Source organism: Leguminivora glycinivorella, chromosome 16, assembly GCF_023078275.1.
Source record: "Leguminivora glycinivorella isolate SPB_JAAS2020 chromosome 16, LegGlyc_1.1, whole genome shotgun sequence".
In the NCBI taxonomy this organism is placed as follows: domain Eukaryota; kingdom Metazoa; phylum Arthropoda; class Insecta; order Lepidoptera; family Tortricidae; genus Leguminivora; species Leguminivora glycinivorella.
This window is the reverse complement of record NC_062986.1, coordinates 14,619,043-14,632,736: the sequence shown is the minus strand read 5'-3', so window position 1 is coordinate 14,632,736 and position 13,694 is coordinate 14,619,043. Positions and strand designations below refer to the sequence as shown.

The window sequence follows — 13,694 nt, the reverse complement described above, 5'->3', positions numbered from 1 at the left end:
ATTGACCACAGCCCGTGCAAAAGAAAAGAACTACTCGTGTCGTGTCGTGTGAAAAGTCTTATTAGATTGACATCTGTCAAAACTTGCAAATATTTCACTTCATTTTTCGTGTTTCTTGGTTTTCGTTTCGAGCGTTGAACTGTGTTCGGTGGTTTACGTGCGTTCTTTGTCGGCATATTTGATGTTTCGCGTAAATATTAGAAACTTTCAACCGATTTCAAATACAACATATCAGCCGCAGTTGCGTATGCGCATACCAGTAAATAGTCTGCCGATGTGATTTTCTAATTGTATCACCAATAGCAATTGAACCGGATTCCGTATTTGTATTCTATTACCTTCGAATTGGAGCGGCTTCAATACATTCAAGAGTGGTAAGCTTATTATTTATAAAGAGTGGGTATTTGTGTTTTGGTAGGGTACTTCTTCAACTGATTACTATTGGAACGATATTTAATAAGTTTTAGCCGTTGCTGTAGCACTTTCTATAGTCAGGTAGGACAAATTTATCGTTTATTAACATGCAGTGTGTAGATCTTACGTATAAGGTAAGTAACAACAGATAAGTAATATGTAAATGCGTATAGCTATCTTTATAAGTTTTATTTATATGAGCCAATACCTATCTAATCTTTAAATAATACCTACATTAAACAAGTGAAACTAAGAATCCTAACTGTACATTTTTATGGAATATGATCCATACTAATATTATAAATGGGAAAGTGTGTGTCTGTTTGTTTGTCCAACTTTCACGGCAAAACGGAGCGACGAATTAACGTGATTTTTTAGGTGGAGACAGTTTAAGGGATGGAAAGTGACATAGGCTACTTTTTGTCTCTTTCTAACATGAGTGAAGCTGCGGGCAAAAGCTAGTACTTAAATATTTACTTATTATTCACACAATGATAAATACAACTAATTAAATTTGTAAGTAAATAATAGTGTTAGATATTTTTCTAATCAGAATATAAGTGAGACAAACATAGCACCTATCAATTACATTGGTGGGGAGTGGATATTTGTCAGCTCCGTGGCCCTCATATCAGCCTATGATTGCAGTGACCTCTGCACCTTATACTGCCCACATTATCTATAAGGTATAAAGAAGTCAAAATGATGTATTTATGTTTGCTGCACTCCATATACCTTGTTTATTGTAAAGTAATTACTCAGTCAAACAAAAATAGCTCTTAATGGTAAATTATCTCAATTATGGACAGTACATTATTACATATAAAGGTGATAACAGTGCACTAAGTTTTTTTTAATACTGACAGTATGCATGAATGAAATGTAGAAGTTTTTATTGACTGTGTGTTTGTTGGCTCTGGATTTTATTCAAGGTAAAATAATTACAGATATAATTTAAGTGTGATTTATTTATACACATTAAGTAATTCTTTTCTAAATTTGTTGATCCCACTTTGTATTTGATGACATTTTCATTCTGTTAAGATTAATTCATCTAAATTTACTGTACCTACTTTTTAGAATGGCATAATGATTTGTTAAATATGCAAGACACAATAGTCTTAGCGCCATATGTGCTATTGGAGTCCTTTATCATGATTTATTTAAGCATTATAAAGAATTTCCATAAACTGGTTTAAAAAAAAAGAATTTTCATAAACTGGTTTAAAAAAAAAAAAGCACAATTTGTGGCCCATTTCTCGAACCTACAAGTTACAATTTACAAGTGGTAGTCAATGTCTAATATAACAAGTTGAAAAGAGACTTGCACTTGTAACTTGTGACTTTCAGCTTTGAGAAATTGGCCACAAAATTTCACAACAATCTGTTGTAAGTTGTGACGATGATAAGTCAGGCTGTGTTCCTAGTAGTGCAAGTAAAAATGGCTTTACTACTTCCGCCATTATGATTAGTCTAAGTCTGACCTATGATCTCTGACTCTGTATCTGTCACTTAAGACTATTATGCTAAATACCTGATTACTGTACATACAGTACATACTTATATGCAAAATATTGTTTGTTGTTGTATGGATATTCTTGTTAAAATTTTAACAATTTCGGTTCTTTTTTTAATAAAATCAGTTTAAATGTAACTTTTAACATTTTAAATTGCTACATCCCGGTGATTAAGTAGTTCTTGTGTGTAGCAATTTCCGCGTAGTTATGGCTTTACGGTCATAGCTTTCAAAGTTTTATGGCTATTTTATGACTCGTTTTCCTGGAGGCTTGGTAAATTGGCCAGTGGGCGAGCCGAGAATGTCTCTTTTCGCGATAAAATGGTTACGACTGCTTTGTTGATGCGACTTATAGGTAACGAGAAAAGCTCGCTAAGTCGCCACGGGCCTATTCGTCTGTTCTTTGATTTAAAAAAAAATCCCATCCCACAAAAATAAAGAATTCCAGGAGAATTCTCCGAATTGTTGTAAACTAAGTGTACCTACAGTTTTCAGTCATGGATAATTGAATACTTTCCGATGGCACATGAACTCTACAAAAACGTTTCGCCTATCGAAGTTCTTTTAGCTATCTAAATTGCCGTTATTAGCCTTTTTAGGGTGCCGTACCAAAAAGGTACAAAAGGATCCCTTATGGTGCATACAAATTGTATGGGAAAAGTTTCTCGCGATTTGTGACTTTTCTAGCCGGAAATTTTTTTTTGGTGCCATACAAGCTTTTGATCCTTGATAGGAATGGGATCGATTGGCGCAAAAAAAAAAGTTTGTCAAAAATGGCCTTTTTCTCGCACCCTGTATGTTTTTTCCAAAATCTGTAAATGCCATTTTTCATCAATTTGAAATCGATGGATGGTCCCCTTAGACCATTTTCACGTAGGACTACGGCATCTCATAGCTGACCTTACTGACCCGCTATCAAAATACACTCTGTAGAGCGAAGTCCCACCCAGGAATGTCGAAGTATTCTTCCATAACCTCGCCACTCGCCAGCAGCCGTCCCGACTCGGACCAGTCTCTTGGAGAAATTTTCCTTTACCCTACTAAACTATTTAATTCCTTCCAGCCATGGAACTGGTAGCGCTGGTGAAGGAAGGCTTCCAGAATGTCGCGGAGCATGCAGCCAGTTACAAGTTCGGACAGACGGTGCTCCGGCATGTAGACAAGGCGCTCTGGGTCCTGGAGAAATGTGCACGCTGGGCCGTGCCACCGCCATGTAAGTTCTTCAATATTTACCTCGTCTTTACCGCGCGGCGTGAGAGCTGTATTAGGTAAAGGGGGGAAGCCCTTACCTAATTTAGCGTCTCGCGACGCCAGACGCTAGATGTGGGGGGATCATATCAACCAGAGCATTGAATGTGGTGAAATGTGAAAATCATTGTCTCGTTCCCTAGCTGACGGAAACTCATGTTTTCCTTTACAGCGTTTTTATTTTCACATTATCCGATCCGATATAGGATGTAGGAAGGATGTTAAAGACAAAAATCAAAGATGGCGCCTTTAATGTAGAGAAAATCGGCCCTACAACCCTACATCCGATATCGGATCGGATAATGTGAAAATGCACTTACAGTTTGTCCATTGGGCATCTGAAACAACTTACCGAACATGTCCTGAAGAACCTAGCGAAGAAAGCGGCTTCAATGTATGGGATATCGGTCCTACATCCGATATCGGATCGGATAATGTGAAAACGCACTAACACGTTCATTGTCTAGGAGACCCAATGGGGGAGATTGTGTCACGGCAATAGCAAGACCCTTCAGAATCTAAGCGCACGGCAGTGCGCAGGCCAAGTTCCAGCACTATCATTATCATTACAACTTGAATCTTACATATTTCTTTTTTACTTCGTAGTGGAGCCAGAAGAAAGGCCTCAACCAGAGCTCGTCCGCCCCCTGCCCTGGGTCTTCTTCCTAATGATGCTGGTAGCCCTAAGGATCACTCGGGAGTCCATATCACTCATAAACTTGGTACTGGGCAAGCCACCATTGCGGTCAGCTGATGTGGTAAGTAAACCTTTGAACAGTTTATGCCATAAACAAAGACGTCACTTGCATATAGCCCGTGAGATTTCAAAAAAATCTTTTTATTAAGACACTGCACCTACTTAATCTTTCTGGTTTAGCCCATTGTGCATTGGTTGACTGGTAGAGAATGCCTCGAGGCATTAAGTCCGCCATTTGTACCTTATTTTGTAGTGCAATAAAGATATAAATAAATAAATAAAAGCCTTCGATAACGGGTGAAATCGGACTTACTTAAGACGCTACAGGAGCGTAAATGCTAAAATAGAAAAGGAGGGCTCCCTTTCAATTTGGGAATTTTAGTTAAATATACTAGTGTTATTAACTAGATTTATCGAAAAAAAATTGTCCATTTGTCCAAGAACAACTCAGTTAAAAGACATCGCGAAAAATCTTTAAAATCGAGGTTCCGCTCTCGACTCTTTCCTCCTTCAAAACTTAATCAATCGGAACGAAATTTGAGAATCTGAATAACAATGAAATAATCTATGTCGGACCGTTTAGCTTTTTTGGTTAATTGTTACCAATCTTGATTATCACACATTTTTTTGCGCCACAATGAAAAAGGCCGTTTTTGGAAATTTTTGATTGGCTCTAGAGTCTTTAAAAAGCAGAATATCAAAAAAATCAAAACGGGCTGACTCAGATAAAAATAATAACAATCTGTGTTGAAAAAATCATTGCTCTATCTTCAAAAACCAGGGAGGAAATAGTCGAGAGCGTTTGTATGGAGAATTGACCCCTACCGTATCGTCTTAAGAGGTGTTTTGTTACACAAGTTCAACGAACTGTCAACATAGTTGATCTCAGATTTAGTAACCTAATGAGCCAAATTAGTCTTTGAACTAAACTCATTTATCAGATAACCCAGGTCGTATCCGCGTGTAAACGGATCTTTACCGCTAATTATTGTAATGTTTTCATCATAAACAGAGGGCGGAATTACTCATGGCAGAAATCAAACGTCAATAGAGTTGGAACGTAAAATTTTAGCGACTATCGATTAAACTGAAATTATCAGTATATATTGTTGAGTTGTTTTCGACGTAAGTAAGACAAGGATACTTCTTTATCCATTTGTTGGCTGTTTTTCGTCTTGGATTAACCATTATTTTCAAACGTGAATTAGTTGCAAAAGGACTAGTGACAGAAATGGTAATTAAATGTCATTCAATTTACTTTTAATCTAATCAAAGAGGTTAATGTTAAAGTCAGAAATGTAAAAGGTGACTGAATTTATCGATAGCTGAATACGTCGATAAAATTTAACATTCCAACTCTATTGACGTTTGATTTTTGCCATGAGCAATTCCGCCCTCTGATCATAAAATATTATGCTTGTGAATGACTTTGTACGGTCGAGATCGTAAATGTAGGTAAATAAAGTTTTATATCAGAAACTTATTATCTAATTATTTATCCAAGCTTTTATTGGCGTGTACTTTTCTTTAATAAAACTCGGTTTCACTGTCAGCTTGTGTTGATATTCATATTCATTTATTGCATTCATTGTATGGACCCTTTAATTAAATAAATAAGTAAATATTGGGGACACCTTACACAGATCAACTTAGCCCCAAACAAAGCAAAGCTTGTACTGTGGGTGTTAAACGACGATATACATACTTAAATAGATCAATACATGAAATGAAGTAATGAAAAAAAAATGAAATAAATGTTTATTCAAAACTAAAACTTAAAACTAAACTTTAACTTCTGCCAAACCAGAGTATGGTTTGTTGGCAGACGAGGCTCCTAATACATTAGGTTCTATAGATATCTACTTATATTATTTACTAGCAATGGCAAACAAGACAATACAGCACTGTAATATCTTGTTTGCAATTGGGTAGGTGCATACGTAAGATCCACTACTATTATTATTACTTATTAGTTTTTAGTTCTACTATTGCACTATTGCATATTCTATCCTGTAGGTACATACTTATATACATAGAAAACATCCATGACTCAGGAACAAATATCTGTGCTCATCACACAAATAAATGCTGTTACCGGGATTCGAACCCAGGACCGCGGCTTAGCAGGCAGGGCGTCGGATTCGTTTTTAATTCTAGCAAGCATTATTTGCGATTATTGCCAAACGCTACACTTATACACGGTTCTGAAACCACTAAAAATATCGCAGTGCGTTCTTCTAAGGTTCGAGTCTGTTGAAAAATGAAAAATGCTACTTCTCGAGAACATAGACACACTTGAGCCCTCTCCGAAACGGAGACACTTTGTCTCACTAATCTAACATTATTAACCTCAAATAACCTGATAATATTAAATCGCTGTTTACAACCAACTAACCCTATTCCAGGTGACATACATACAAGGCAAACGTCGCTATCTACGCACGTTGAAGTACCAGGGCAACAGAATGATGAGGGCTCGCACGGGTTCGACCACTGAACCATGGTACAGCGGGCTGAGGTCGTTGTTTGAATTTACCATGTGCTTTAGAAGACAGTCGGTGCACTATGGCAACAATAATACTACTAGAGTTAGCAACAATGATGAAGTTTTGGTAAGTGTCTATAAATTGATCTAGCAGTTTTCTTTAGCGTAACAAAAGTCGGCTAAAGCTGGCTTAATACCGCTCAAGACCGAGCGAAGTGGCGTGCTCTTGTGTTGGAGGCCAAAACTCATTTTGTGTTATCGCGCCAGCCAAAAGTAAGTTAGTAGGGCTATTTTTTTCAAAGTTGTCCACCCCACTTTGTTTGTAACATGGGTATTTTTTACGCGATTAATACTCAGAATCGCGAGGTCTTTCGATCCTGATAGGAGAAACAAAATGTCCCAAGATTTCCATACATTTTTTCGAACCTTCCATTCCGTTACCGCCATACAAAATGTATGAAAAAACACTTTTTTCTCCTATTAGGATTGAAAGAGCTAGCGATTCTGAGTGGAAATCACATAAAAATTTCCAAATCCAAAAAAGTGGGGTGGACAACTTTGAAAAAAATGGCCCAGTAACACCAGGGTACCATAATGATAAGAAGTACAGGAGTAGCCAAGAATCATGAGTCGTGGTACCTATACCACGCTGAGGTCGCTCTTCGAGTTTACCATGTGCTTTAGAAGACAGTCGGTGCACTATGGCAACAACAATACTACTAGAGAGAGTTAGCAACAATGATGAAGTTTTGGTAAATACAAATACAAATAATTTATTAATAAAAAAAAATTGTACAGTGATTGCTCTTAAAGACTAAGAATTATTATACATATAAGACAAGATTTATACAAATGCCTGAGCTAGGATAGTTCCTGTGTTTCAGGCAAAGGACTAAATTGTAAGTTTGTGTGGTAAGTTTCTTTATTAACATTATCTTTAATTTAGGTAACAGGGTACCATAATGATAAGAAGTACAGGAGAAGCCAAGAATCATGTCGTGGTATACCAGGCTGAGTTTGCTCTTCGAGTTTACGTTGTGCTTTAGAAGGCAGTTGGTGCATTATGGCAACAACAATATTGCTAAAGTTAGCAACAATGTACTTGTAAGTGTATTTAATGGTCTAGCTGGTTCAGCTGTAAAAATAACAAAGTAACAACAAAATAATGAGGGGCGTCGGCACTGATATTCCAGCAAAAATGATTGACATAATATTTCCCTCAACACGTTTCACAATTTAGCAGACTAGCAGGGTTTAAAAGAAAATTGAAGGAGTTCAAATCTTTGGATGGTTGACCACTCTGCAACCAGACGGCAGTCTGATAAACCGCTTTTCTGTAATATAATTTATGTATGACTGGATTGACGCGATTACGACCAGATTGGATCACAATGGCTTCTTATCGAACATTTTACATAAACTATTGGACCATAACTGACGATTAGTCGTACTTCCAAGTGTTTTCAAAACTCTTGATATGTATATTGAAAATGAAGTCTTGCGTTCGAAACCCAGCTTTTCAAGTTTGCCAGTTTCGGTTTTATTTTAAGGGCGTTCCCTGCGCCAATGACCTTCGATTTGAATCCACTGATACAGCATCGTCTTTAAACAAAATAATATCTCATAATTACTTCACAGCTCATTGTTTCTGTGATATTTGGCATCAAATTTGAACAATTTTAGGGTCAAAAACTGGTTTTTTGGTCATAACGTTTATTTTAATTACTTTAAAATTAAAATCTCTCTTGAAGTTATAGAAAAGTCATGTCGATTTCATGTAGGTATGTAACACCCTTCACTAAAATCAAATTTCGATAAAAGTGTTTATTAGACCACGTTTAAAAAAATCATAAAAATACGTATTTTTTTTTTTTTCAAAATATGTCTCTTACGTATAGAGATAAAAGATTGAAGAACGGATGGCCGTTGGTCTTATAATTCTATCTGTAGTGCAAATTTAGGAGTTTCGACTCAAAACTTGTCAAAAATCGATGAAAACCGCGTGGAGCCCCTTAAGGAGCCGATAAATTGACTGTTCGCGGGAAGGTCGGCCCGTCAGTCATTCGCAAAAAATGATAGTTCCGAACAACTGACTGACAGTGTCGTCCGGCAAGGGGCCCCCCTTTAGCTCCAGCATTAACGAGTAACGACAGATCACGACAAGGGTGCGGAGTGTTAGGGTCGGCAACGCACATGTAACACCTCCGGAGTTGCAGGCGTCCATAGGCTTCCGTAACTGCTTGCTAACGGGCGGGCCAAATGCATGTTTGGCCACCGACATAGTATAAAAAATATTGGCTGTTCAGTATGTACACAGTCTATGAAGTTTCCAGAACAAACCCTAAGTGCATTAATTAAATCCTTGACTTTATAGATTGAACCGTACAAGGTCTAAGATATCAACTCTACCAATTAAATTAAACACCTTAACGTTAACGCAATAAGGTCGAAACTAAATTGATTGTTTCATTATCTCGCACCTTGACTGTACCTACAGCGTACACTGTATCGAGATGTGACAATTTTAATTAAACGGAGAGGGTACTTGTACTCTCAATGACAAATATATTTTGTCTTCAACTAATTGGAATACATTGTCATAATAAACTTAGGGCCCATATATAGTCTGGGTAAGAATATCCTACAATATTTATTTATTTATTTAGACGGTACGAGAACTCTCATACGAGTTTTATTGAATTGCGGTATTTGATGGAAAATTGTATGTAACCTCAAAAGCCCACAATGTAACTAAAATCGCATGCGATTTCGCACGCCGTCTAAATCAGGCCTATTAGATACCCGTATTCGATCCTTGGCTGAAGAGTGTCTGAGTATGAAGTGTCCAGACAGCCGAGAAATCTAATCTTAAATGATTAAGATGGCCCTGGACTTGAACTCTGAGCGAAGTCTGTTTCCTATTTTTGTTGTTATCAATGGAACAAGTACATAAAGTACTACTGGAGATAAAACTTCCTTTATTCATTAAAAAAAATATTGTAATAAACTAAAAAATAAATCTAATAACCTAATGATTGCGGTATTATATACTATACCTAACAAAGAGAATGGCAGCAGCAGCTTATTGCAGGGTTCAGGTATTCTTAAACTGAGTTTTCTGTCGCGTCTCCAAATAGCTTCAACTGCAGGGCTAGCACACAATAAAATTTGTTCCGTCATTGTCATTTGAGACGTCGGCAACCCGAGCCCTCCTTAGAACTTGTACTCTTTTTTGCTATTTACTTAACACAGCAAATGAGTATATACTTATTGATAAGAACAGTACTTGTTTTAAATAGCGCGTCTTCTTATCTACAAAATCAGTAGTTGACATCAAGGAAAAGTTACTCCCTGAATTAATTATGAGTGTTTTCCTGACGCTCGTTTAAGAAAACCCGCAAATAGTGGTCACGTCTGAGTGAGCTCAGCTCAATTCTGTATGCTTTAGACTGCTAGAATTGATGTCGTCGCATTATTTATATCCTAAACTAAAAATTCAGTAGTTTACATGTGTATTATTATGCTACTAAAATACAGTAAATGGAAGTTAAACGAAATCAATTTCTGTCTGAAAATACTTCGAATCAAATGGCAATTACTTCGAAAACTTTTTAGGCAAACAAAAGGCTTTCTTAATAATTATAAACTTTAAGTATGTGTATGCAAAATAGTGTGTAATATAAATCAGGAAACACTTCCAATTTTAGATATATACTTACTTAAAATTGTAACTAAAATGCGGTTGGCTGCTGTCGGCATCTTGATAAATTTGAATATGTACGACCGTCTTTTAGTTTTAAAATAATGTTATTCTATAAGCTACATAACTGGACTACAGAATTATTACCTTTTCATATTTTTCCTCACAAAGAGAACGAATAAAATCAATGTTGAATATAAACTTTCGTAAGTTTTCCATACAAACGTCAAAACTGCGAACAGATTCTATGGACTCAGACGCTCGATCGAGCTCGTTCAGAGCAGACGTGTCGCCAAATTTGCTCCAATGACATTTGTTTTTGACACTAGAAGTCATATACGGATACAAAAAGATTGCCAGTGCTATGAATGTGTTCAAAAGTAATAAGGTAAATAAATATTGTGACGTGTGAAAGAGTCTCGATTTAAAATTGTCTTTTTTTGTTGTTTACGACTTATTATTGTTGAGAAATTAAAAAATATATGTTATTTTGATAGAATTATAAGCAATTTAGGTATTTTTTTGTCTTCTAAACTTTATTAAAATGAAAAAGTTTTAAAATTAATTTTAACTCGTTGGACTTTATTTTCATTATACTGGTCACACTATTTAGTGTGTCAGTGTATGCGTGACACATTTTCTTCCGCGAAGAGACATTCAGTGTGGCGTATGAAAAAACTAACAGAATTAATCATTATAATTATATTCTATAAACGATTATTTACGTAAATGGCGATTTTATTAATTGTTCTGCCATTCTCTTATCACAAAATTGTTCTGTCAAGTAGTAATAAATGCTTTCGTTTGATTTTTTTTTTTTTAATTGATGTTTAATTGTTTAGATTTTCTGTTCGAGTAATTATTTTATATCATATATCTCTGCTTTGACAGACATGCATTAAAAAAGTAATGCATTAAATAAGTGTATTACATTTTTCTTATGTTCAATATATTTTTTAAATGGTGTTTGCACACGATGCACGTAACCTTAGATTCAGACAACTTTAACTAAATTTCGAAAATTATTATTTTAATTCATGCGGAATAGGCTTTATAATTAGAATAAACGAAGCACTTTTTTTAGACCAGAGTTATACTCTGTCAAACAAGTCTGTCAAAATGTATTCTGGCCAACAAGTCTGTCAGTAAATAAGAACAAAGAAAACTATAGGTATCCTTTTCTCTAGCACCCTAAAGAAAAGGACGCATATAGTTTTCTTTGTTCTTATTTACTGACAGACTTGTTGGACAGAATACATTTTGATTTTATATGGTGTTTGCACAAATAAATTTTGAAAAATAATCGGAGTGAATTCGTGTGATATGGTAACACTAGATTGACACTGTTCGCAGTCTAAACACGCGGCAGCGTGTCAAGCCAAGTTCAAGTAACCGAACTGGCAGACAGCATCGTGTGATTCGTGTGTAATATTACACGAACCATTTGGAGCCTCTTTGGGCGCCCTCACAACTCAAAAACTATTTCACATAAACGTCTTAAATTTGGCTCTTATATTGATATTTGCGACATACATAATTATTATGTGTATATATAACATTAGGTGAATATAAAGGAAACAATCTGATATTTTTTTATAACTTTAGTTCTACTAAAAAAACTTTTTCACTTAACTGGTTCTATTAGGACATTTTACTTATACTTTGTGCCTGTAACGGGTCCATATCGGGTCGCATACCTATGTTTTAGTTATATCTTCCAATCGCATACCAACTTGCGGCATAGTCATCAGTGCGCACTGCGAATACATATGGAAAATCATATTTTTTTAGCCCTAGTAATTGGTTTCATACTCAATAGATGTCATTTGGAAAATGCATGTGCGCGCTACTGTTTCAATATTCCATCGAGAGCCCACGTGACTCCCTTCCTTAATCAGCATAATTTACTCAAAATGCTGCATCGTCGTAAGCTTCATTTGGCTTGTCTACTCTTCGGAGTCTTGAAGTATAAATCGCCTGCATATCTTTTTAATAAGTTATCTTGTATTAAGCTTCGCGACCGCCGTCAATGTTGAATCCATTTGCTGACGCCACGCCACGCTTCGGCAGCTTTCTGAGGAAGTTATAAATAGCAAAGTTCGAAGTGTTGGAATAACATTCCGCCGCCCTTGAGGAATCTGCAAAGTATTCACACTTTCAAAACAAAGCTTATAGAATACTTGCACAGCCACCAACTTAACCAGGAAACCTGTATACATGACACAAGTTGCCTGTAGATTACCTACTTATATTTCTACTTGTCACTTAGGTCAAGTTTCATTCGCATTATCTTAGCTCTTCTTGTAATTCTCGCCCCTAATGATTCTTCCTATAAATACAATATAAATAAAATAAATATAAATATACATAAATATTATAGGACATTCTTAATACACAGATTGACTGAAGCCAACGGTAAGCTCAACAAGGCTTGTGTTGTGGGTACTCAGACAACGATATATATAATATATAAATACTTATATACATAGAAAACATCCATGACTCAGGAACAAATATCTGTGTTCATCACACAAATAAATGCCCTTACCGGGATTCGAAACCGGGACCGCGGCGCAGCAGGCAGGGTCACTACCAACTGCCCTATGTAGCTATGCTGCTCCTATGTAGTTAAATGTATAATTTTGTGTGTAATTTGATAAAAATCCATTTTAGTTTTGCAAGAATTTCACCACCTCCTTTCTTCCCGTGTGTGTTGTAGAAGTCGACTCTGGGATACGGGTTAAATTGTGGCGTAGGCGAGAGGCTGGCAACCTGTCACTGAAATGTCACAATTTTCGTTGTCTTTCAACCCCTTTTTGCCTTGGCACTGAAATTTGAGTAGCACTGAAATTTGAGCAGAGTGGCACTGAAATTTGAGTAGTTCATGTGCTCTGCCTACCCCTTTATGGGATACAGGCGTGATTTGCAGTTCTTTCGACTTGTTTTGTTTGTCACGTTAATGCACGTAGCGTAGCATTACACTGTGGCGCAGCACGGGAAGCATGGTCGCGCGATAAATGATAAAACATCTGGCCGTCCCTATCGCACTTACTAATAGTGCGATAGGGACGGCCTGATATTTTATCGTCTATCGCGCGACCATGCTTCCCGTGCTGGTTGCAATAGCCGGTTTAAAGTTCAGCCAAGCGGTGTCTGACCCGATATGATGGTACGATACAAGTGGTAATATTTTTAATACCAGTTTTAGGTTAAAAAGCCTGTAGTACTAGTATAATTTGTGTTTTTTTTTATATAATGTAACTTGCTTCTATAATCTATATGCTTCTGTAATTTTCTATAATGTATGTTTTCTATAATTTTTGTGACCTATCGTGATTGTTTCACCGGATGGTCTGATCGGAAGATTAGACCATTTCGTAGCATCGTCTTCTTGTTTACGTCTTCTTATTTGTAACGTTTATTTTGTGTGTGTGTGTTAACGAATGAATGCATAAGAAATGATATTTTATGTTATCAATTGTTATAAAAAAAATTGAGGACTGGCCATTGAACTTGGCACCCTTTAGATCTCAATGATTTTGTCGTTTACGTCAACATTAATGCATGTGACAATCCTTGAATTGTAGGCGTCCATAGGTTACGGTGTCCGCTTTCCATCAGGCGGACCGTACTG

General features: G+C 36.4%; 1 protein-coding gene across 3 annotated transcripts in view; it reads left to right on the top strand.

Annotated features, from left to right (window-relative positions):
* The first annotated feature begins 113 nt into the window (after nucleotides 1-113).
* Nucleotides 114-13,694, top strand: part of LOC125234773 — a 34,591-nt gene continuing 21,010 nt past the window's right edge. Inside the window, exons 1-4 of one of the 3 annotated variants that reach the window (XM_048141168.1) lie at nucleotides 114-371; nucleotides 2,994-3,143; nucleotides 3,785-3,936; nucleotides 6,281-6,487. In XM_048141168.1, coding sequence (XP_047997125.1) covers nucleotides 2,996-3,143; nucleotides 3,785-3,936; nucleotides 6,281-6,487 — 507 coding nt within the window. In that variant the 5' untranslated portion in view covers nucleotides 114-371; nucleotides 2,994-2,995. Of the gene's footprint in view, nucleotides 375-1,200; nucleotides 1,347-2,993; nucleotides 3,144-3,784; nucleotides 3,937-6,280; nucleotides 6,488-13,694 lie in introns of those variants that run through there. The other 2 variants (XM_048141169.1, XM_048141167.1) reach the window with 2 other exon arrangements.